The sequence below is a fragment of the Balearica regulorum genome, chromosome 1 (assembly GCF_011004875.1).
Source record: "Balearica regulorum gibbericeps isolate bBalReg1 chromosome 1, bBalReg1.pri, whole genome shotgun sequence".
NCBI classification, from domain to species: Eukaryota; Metazoa; Chordata; class Aves; order Gruiformes; family Gruidae; genus Balearica; species Balearica regulorum.
In genome coordinates this window covers 103321-111889 of record NC_046184.1, presented here as the reverse complement: position 1 = coordinate 111889, position 8569 = coordinate 103321, and the positions used below count along the sequence as shown (strand labels likewise).

At 42.9% G+C, this 8569-nt stretch overlaps 1 protein-coding gene across 2 annotated transcripts in view; it reads right to left on the bottom strand.

The window, feature by feature from the left end:
- Window positions 1–3946: 3946 nt before the first annotated feature.
- The window catches only part of GOLGB1 (golgin B1), a 56884-nt gene continuing 52261 nt past the window's right edge, over window positions 3947–8569 (bottom strand). For both annotated transcript variants that reach the window (XM_075741837.1, XM_075741906.1), the window contains 2 exons: window positions 6818–6923; window positions 3947–5621 (listed from right to left, as the gene is read on the bottom strand). In XM_075741837.1, coding sequence (XP_075597952.1) covers window positions 5487–5621; window positions 6818–6923 — 241 coding nt within the window. In that variant the 3' untranslated portion in view covers window positions 3947–5486. The remainder of the gene's footprint in view (window positions 5622–6817; window positions 6924–8569) is intronic.

The window sequence follows — 8569 nt, the reverse complement described above, 5'->3', positions numbered from 1 at the left end:
GGCTGCCAGGGCACACTGCTGGCTCCTATTGAGCCTGCTGCCGACCAGTACCCCCAGATCCCTTTCTGCAGGGCTGCTCTCCAGCCACTCCTCTCCCAGTCTATACTTGTATCTCGCATTACTCCATCCCAGGTGCAGAATCCAGCATTTGGTCTTGTTAAATTTCATGCCATTGATGATTGCCCAATGCTCCAATCTATCTAGCTCCCTCTGCAAGGCCTCTTGTCCCTCGAGAGAGTCAACAGCAACTCCTAGTTTATTGTCACCAGCAAACTCCTGCATCCAGATAATTGATAAAAATATTGAACAGCACTGTCCCTAGAATTGAGCCCCGAGGAACACCACTGATGACTGGTTGCCAGCCAGGTGTTTCAGCCTTGTTTAGCCAGTTCTTCACTCAATGCACTGTGTAGCTGATCATGTCACAGTTGTCCAGAAGGATGCTGTGAGGGAGAGTATCAAAAGCCTTACTAAAATCTAGAAAAAACTACATCCACCTCCTTCTCTCAATCCACTAGATGGGTGACTGTGGAGAACAATGCTTTAGCTAATAAAGACGGCGTGGGAAATGTGCAATTTCGACCTGTGCGCTAAAGCAGCAAAAAACAGCGGTTCAAAGAAAAGATATGCACAGAACAAGCCTTGCATTCTTCAGTAGCTCGTAAATAACATGTGACTGGCCAAATCCAGGAGATAAGGAGCGGAGAACAGACAGCCAGGTGCCTGCTAGGTGCAAGAGAAAAACAGAATAGCAGATCTTGCGGGGAACATGAATCGGGTGATGATTGGGGAATAAAAGAGCCTCCCCTTTTAACAAGAAATACTATATAATCAGGAAATTCTCTAATAAAGTTGATTCTGTACTTGAACCCTACAGAGTCAATCATACACCACAGGTGACCTTATCACAGAAGGATATCAAATTAGTTAAATGGGACTTTCCCTTTGTGAACCCATGTTGCCTGTGCCTGATGATCGCATTGTTCTTTAAATGTCTTTCAATAGCACCCAGTATGATCTTCTCCACAATTTTTCCAGGAACTGAAGTTAGACTAACAGGGCTGTAGCTTCTTTGGTCTTCCCTCACACCCTTGGAATAACATTGCCTAGCTTCCAGTCAGGGGGCACCTCCCCAGACTCCCAAGACCTGTGGCAGATGATCAAGAGGGGTCCTGCCATAACATCTGCCAGCTCCTTCAGTACTCTGGGGTGAATCCCATCAGGACCCATGGACTTGGGAACATTCAACTGGTCCCTTACAGTGTGCACAAATGGAAAGTCACTTTTCCCACACTCATGATCCTCTGACTCAGGAGACCAGACAGCCCAAGGTATATCAATATTATTAAAGACAGAGGCAAAAAAAAGCATGGAGTGCCTCTGCTTTTTCTTCATCCCTATTATTCAGGTGACCATCCAATGTTTTCTTTAGACCTTCTCTTGCTATTAATCTATTTAAAAAAGCCTTTCTTGTTGCCTGACACAACACTGGCCAATTTAAACTCTCGAGATTTGGCTTTTCATGTCTTCTCCCTGCATATGCGAAACCACAGCTCTGTAATCTTCCTGCGAAGCCTGTCCTCATTTCCAGAGATCGTACAATTCCTTTTTCCTCTTGAGCTCCATGAGGAGTTCCCTGTTCAGCCAAGCTGGTCTTCTGCACTGCTTGCTTGAGACAGTGGAATTGCCTGCTCTCCTGTGCTTTTAAAAGGTATTTCTTAAAAACTGACCAGCACTCACTGACTCCTAGGTCCCAGGTGACACCAACAAGTAGCTCCCTGAATAGCTTAAATTTTCCTCTCTTGAAATCCAGGGTAGCAACTCTGCTGACCTTTTTTCTCATTACACCGCAAATTTTAAACTCGGTTATTTCATGATCACTGTGGCCAAGAGAACCACTTACCATCACATCTCCCATGAATCCTTCTCTATTCACAAACAACAAGTCTAGGAGAGCATCTTTCCTAGTTGGCTCACTACTTGTGACAAGATGTTATCTTCCACAAACTTCAGGAATTTCTGACTTGCTCGTGGAATTCCCAGTTGATGTCTGGGAAGTTGAGATCTCCCATAAGGACAAGGACTACCGATCCAGAAATTTCTCCTAATTGTCTATGGCATAACTCATCAGTGCTATCATCCTGGATGGGCCATCAATAGTAGACACCCACTATGACATCTGCTTTGTTTTCCATCCCCCTTATCCTCACCCAGAGGCGCTCAACCGTATCATCCCTAACTGTAAGGGCTGTATGGTCAAACCTCTCCCTTATATATGGTGCAACTCCTCCACCTCATCTGCCCTGCCTAACCCTCCTGAACAGCCTGTAGCCTCCATCCCAGCATACCAGTTGTGGACTCATTCCACCAAGTCTCACTAAGACCAATGCTTCTAGGTCATCCTGTTTGTTTCTCATCCTGCATGCATTGGTGTACAAGCATTTCAGATGTGCTCCTGAGCCCTTAGTGCTCCCTGGAGCAGTGTAAATGATCCCATTAGCATTGGCACTCTCAGGCGATGTCATGTCCATCCTTGGCTTACCTTCAGCTATCTTGTTGGTGTCCCCCCCATTGATTCTAGTTTAAAGCCCTCTCAATGAGTCCCGCCAGTTTACAAGCAAAGATACATTTCCCCCATCGGGACGGGTGGATCCCATCATGCCCCAGCATAACTTGTGTTTTAAAGACTCTTCCATGGTTATAAAAACAAAGTTCTGCTGGAGGCACCAATCCTGGAGCCAAGTATTAACATCTTGGGCATGCCTGTTTCTTCCAATGTCTCTCCCCACTGCACAAAAACAGATCCTGGGGACCTGCCTCAGTAGTGGCCATGAGGTATAAAATATTTAAATGTCTCTGAACCAGCAGAAACTTGTCTTATTTCAGTTCAGGAAAACTTGCATCACAGGCTTTAAGAAAACACACTTTGCTTATAATTCTTGCTCCTATGAAATACAGTGGAAATATCATTTAAGGTCTTACAACACCCCATTACTATACATACTGGTTTGTGTGTACCAGAGATGGCAGAGCACAGCTCCATTGGTCAATCTCCTCACACTCTACTGGAGATAAATCAAAAAAACAGGCAGGAAAGGTCCATCAGAGAAGAAATGAAGAGTTGAAATGTTTGAAACAGGAAACATCAGCTAAAATGTCACATCTTTCATTAGGTCAAATCATAAAGCTGTTAGGTCAGACTACGATTATCAGATCAGGTGTTCCTTCAGAGATTTTATTTATTTATATATTTAATCTAAGCAGTAACTGTTCCATCTGAAGGTATAAAATATTTAAATGTCTCTGAAGCAGCAGAAACTTATTTCAGTTCACGAAAACTTGCATCATGGGCTTTAAGAAAACATACTCTGCTTAGAATTCTTGCTCCTATTAAACACAGTGGAAACATTATCCACGATCTTACAACACTCCATTACTAGCTTTTATTCTAATGGTGGTGGTGGATTGTAGCAGTTAATATGAACAAAGGTACCTTTCTTTGGCTACACAAAGTTGGAAGAGGACAGTATGTTTTCACTAGTCCCATCTAAGTAGCATGCTTCCAGCTTGCTGTTGCTAAGTCCTGTGTCTTTCCTGGGGTTGCACAACTCCAACAGAGTGCAGTGTTCAGTCAAATGTGCCTAAATGCAAAGAAAAGTAAACTCAAGCAGATCTTGTTTTATTGGAATTGCTTTCACTATTAAAGTGCTATTTCCTTTGTCATTGCAGCAAAAGCTGAAAAAGGCCAAGAGAGAAGTGAGATGGGGAAAAAGGTCATCTCCATAGGCATTCAAATAATACAAAGAAACAGAGCTTCTGCAATCGACATACAAGGAAGTGTACACGAAAGTGATCTACAGTCCCATGGTGGTCCTGTAAAAGGTATGATACAGCAGCACTATACCCTCAAGAGACTGCTGACATTTATATGACAACAGTACACAAATTCCATCTGAAAAATAATCTTTATTATATATACAGGAGCACATGCCCCAGGAGGCTATAGGCAAAGTATTTGATCACTGAATTTTATATAGTTGAGGAAGTCCACACGGATAATCAAGGGTAATGCAAGGGATATATAGTGTCAATGTTCTGGACCTGCCAGAGATCCAGTTATTTTAGCTACCATGATGACATGAATCCAGCCTCAAATGGGCTTTGTTCACTGGCTAGAGAATCTTAGCTTACCAGCAATATCAAAAGAACAATGTCCTCCCCATAGGAAAAATGTGACTGTTAATACTCTAGCCAAGAGGCAGATACAATCCTTCTGGCAAGTACTCTGAACAGAATGACCACTTGGTCTCTGACAGGAAACTTGACTGGAACTATCGTCTTTGCATTCAGCATTCTCTCTTTGGAAGAGGGCAGTCTCAATTCCAGGACATATTCAAGGGTTCTTTAGAATAAACACAGCTTTCCATATATCCTATAAGACCAAGTCCATTTGCATCAGTTTGCTTTAGATTCAATAAGTCCAATGACCAGCACTAGCTTTCTACAACAGGCTTTTCCTAAAGCAGATACGCCAGTAGGTTTCAGAACTCTATTCCCTTCCTTAGCGGGGGGGGACCAGTTTATTTCTGGAGCTTTTGCCTTTTATTTAGGCCCACATACCACATTATGGAACCCTTCAACACAACCTGTACAGGTTTAATCTTGTGACGAGGGTTCAGTGGATGACAATGCAAGAGCACAGCTGCTCTCATTTCAAGAGGTACACAAGCAACTTCCCTCGTGAGAGGTGCACAAATGCTATAAACATCAAGTTTATTAACTTGGAGCTAAAACGTTTCTTGTTTCTTATCCCTTTTCAATAACTAAATTACTGACATTATTTTACAGGATTGTCAGGGCAGACATATTACTCTCTTTAAATGGAATGCTCAGCAGGTCCAGATATACTAATTTTGGCCTTTCTTCAAGAGGAGAGGCAACTGAGCAGGAAACATGATTTTGAAATTCAATACATGTTTCTTAAAGTGTCCAAAACTTCCTTAGGATATGTATTTCAAACAGCACTGAGCCATGGAGCAGATTTAAGGGATGGAGGAAAGGGAAGAAACTTTTCTCTCTTATATCTAGCTACAGGGTTTCCCCAACCCAACTCACTGATTCAGTCTTAGAGGGGGAAGATCCCACAGTTCCTAGAAGTGTTGAAGTACTGCAGCAACTCAAGAATATTTTTCTTATTCCTACCATGGCACAATACTATATAAAATGAATGGTGATACCTCCAGGTACAGGAACAGATGCTGCCCTTGAAGCATGTAGTGTGGGGACCCTGGCTCAGAAAATGTACCAAGCATCAGCACTGACTGCTGCACTTAGACAACAAGCAACCTAGGTACAAATTGCTGGGTGCAGTTGTTCCTTAAGGGCTGATTTGGAAAAAGGAGGCAGCTCGGTGAAGTGCTACCCTGTTGATAGGGAATGCAAGCCCACAGATTACACAAGGCTCAACAAAAGGCTGTTATTCCTGTTCATAGGTGGCCTGTAAAGCACAGGAAGAGCAGAACATGGAGAGTAAGGAGATACGCGGCCACTAGCAGAGGCAAGTGGGTCCGGGAACGGAAGAGAGAGCGTAACAGGCGTCGTAGTCCAAGGATATTCCGAGTCTGGAAGAGTAAAACAGAGACCAGTCAGTACCAGGAATGGGTATGTCCCTAGCTGCCTTCACCCAGAGCTCTCCAGACCATGAAGACTGTTTAAGCTAATGAGCATGAACCTTCCCAAAGTCATTCCACTGTCAAATTTGATCTCTAGAGCGAATCCTCAGTGAAATATTCCCTTTCCCCTGCTCTCTGCAGGTTTCTCATGAACTAACTCTCTCCAATTCTGCTTGAGAAATGGCAACAGAATGCAGAACATACCCCTCTAACATTTGGTCTCTATGAATTTCTAGCCCTTCCGAGTGAAATGTAAACAAATGGATCAATGGTACTTTACTGCTAGAGCCTTGAGCTACTAGGAATCCTGATTCACTCTCTGGCCTAAAAGAAGAAAATTATTATTTATTTGTTACATTCTTTCACCCTTGCAACAGAAAGGACTTCTGAAGCTGTTGAACAAGCTGCTGTAGAGTGACCTTACTCTACTGGGGCTCTTCCAGGATGTAACATCTACTGGCAAAGTTCCAGTAGAAAGAAAAAAATTGTCTATTCTAGTAAGAAATGCCAAGCATGAACACAGAGTAGCATCCAGTTATGGCTCTTGCTGAAATTCTGCTGATGCTGCTCTTGAGAGCACCACCTCTAAGTCTTGAAGAGACCAAGGGACAAACTCTTCAGGAGGGCTTCATCCTTAGCAAAACAGGACAGGTGACTGTCAGGCTGTCATTCAGCACAGTGAAAAAGCAGCTCTCCACTTCAGCTCCCAGCCTGACTGATGCAGTTTTGAAAGACGATGAGTGAGGAAAAACTGAGATGGTTACTAAAAGAAAGGGCAGGCTCTCCAGACACTGTAGATTCTAGGGCCAGTAAGATGTATTCTTTTTATGCATGAGATTACACATTGTTTGCACAGACTTTGCCTATTTGCTCACCACTGAGGCCTTGAATATTCCACAAGGAACCTGGGACCACATTTTAGGCACAGACAATGCTAGTCTCTGAGATCAAGTCTGCTTATGCAGATTGTAGCAGAGTGGCTTTTGGCATGGAAAACAGAGCAAGACAAGCAGAAACCTACACAAACCCAGATTTAAATCTGCCTACAAAAGGATTTAGCTCCCATAGGTTCACAGTTTTCAGTTCACATTTTCTTGCATCAACCAGGGCTCACATCATTGACAGCTGTGAATGTAAATTCTTACTTTGCTGAAATTATTGTCCATGGAGTCAATCAGCAAGGAATGCTCATGACCTGGAGTCATATCAATGCTAGCACTTAAGGAGGACACCCGCTCACTTGACTGCAACCTGTCACAAAAAACATGAAATTAAATTCAGTTTCTTACGATGCCCTAAACCAACACTGTAGACAAGCTTAGGAAAGGAAGCATTTCTTCAAAAAGTAATCAACCATTGCAAGGAAGCCATGGCCTCACTTGACGAGAATTGGTTTCATTTGTACAACTGTAGCACCTCCTGAGCTCAGGCTGAGCAGAAGGACTGCCTGATCCACCTAGCAGTAGTCCTGCTTCCTTCACCAGGAGGCTGGAGAAACAGTATCAGAATAAGCATATTGTGCTCTCTTTACAAGTTATACTTGCTCAGTGCCAGCCACTTCCTGTGCCCATAGTCATAGCCGTAGTCAGAGAGAAAAGTAAAACCTCCATACTGCATGATGTGCAGATTACCATTTCTCTTCAGTAGAGAGGACAATTCAGCTGCTGGCAGTGGAGACCTTTCTTACCTAATTTATATCCTGTCACTTCAAAACTCATGATTTTTTTTGTGCTGGTTTTTTCCTTTAGTCTTTCAGGAATTTCAAACTCAAACTTAACTGAGGTGTCTGTGTTCTACATGGGCGCTTTCAAGTGAAATTTCATAGAGCATGACTTGAAAGAAGCCAGGGCAGATGATTTAACTGTATTTTAAATTCTGTGAATTTATTTTGGGAGCCAGCTCTGGTCCCAATAGTGCTGGTTCTTGCTAACTATTTTCTAGTGACAGATATTCAAGACTGATAAGATACTATTAAAGGATGAAACACGGAAGCACCACTGTCAAATCTTCAGGCAAACATTAGTCAGTGAAGTGAAATCAGTTGTAGGAGGCTTTCATAGACTTAAATGCTATGCGTGAGTTGTGTAGCAATTACCAAGGAACTTCATCCAGAATTCTTCCATACAGACCATTATGTTTTGGTTGAATCAGCATGTGTGTCAGAAGAAAGCCATTGTTTTCATGTAAAAGACTCCAATTTATTTTAACTACCAGGAAATGCACAGCACAAGTGCCTACAATCAAGTTACGTGATAAAACCCACTTTTATAGTCAATGAGGAGAAACAGGCATTTCTAATATGTGACTCACTGCATCCCACTCCTAACATCTAGTCTAGGTCAGCCTCCTTTGCTGACTATAAGGGCATCTGCCAAGTAACCTGAGATACACAGTATTAGGTATAAATGGCAAGGTTTTGGTAACAGGGAATTGCAAGGGAGAGCTGTGTGGCAGGAGGCCATGAAGTGCACGGTACCAGTCTCAGCTGGTTCCAGCTGGCTCGGCAATAGATGATGCCTCACTGTGTGCCAAAACTACAATCAGAGGAGCATATGGTGCCTCTGCTCAAACATATTTAACAAAGAGCGGTAGCTGCTAGGGAAAGGAGGAAATGAATAAGAAACAAGGAGCAGCAGAGAGAAATCACTGCATACTGACCCCAGCCTCCTATGCTGCCTTTGCTTCACCAAAGGGACCGAGTGTGATGTGTGGTGCAAACAACGCGACAGGATACTAGGAAGCAGGGAGGAAAGGTGTCTAGACTGAAGGTGAGTCTGGGAAAGGCAGGGGGAAGTGTTTTCCCTAAATGTTTAATTGTTCTCAATACCCAAATTAATTAAAAGTTTATGTTAATTAGAAATACATTAAAATTGAGTGGCATTCTTCAAGACTGTTTT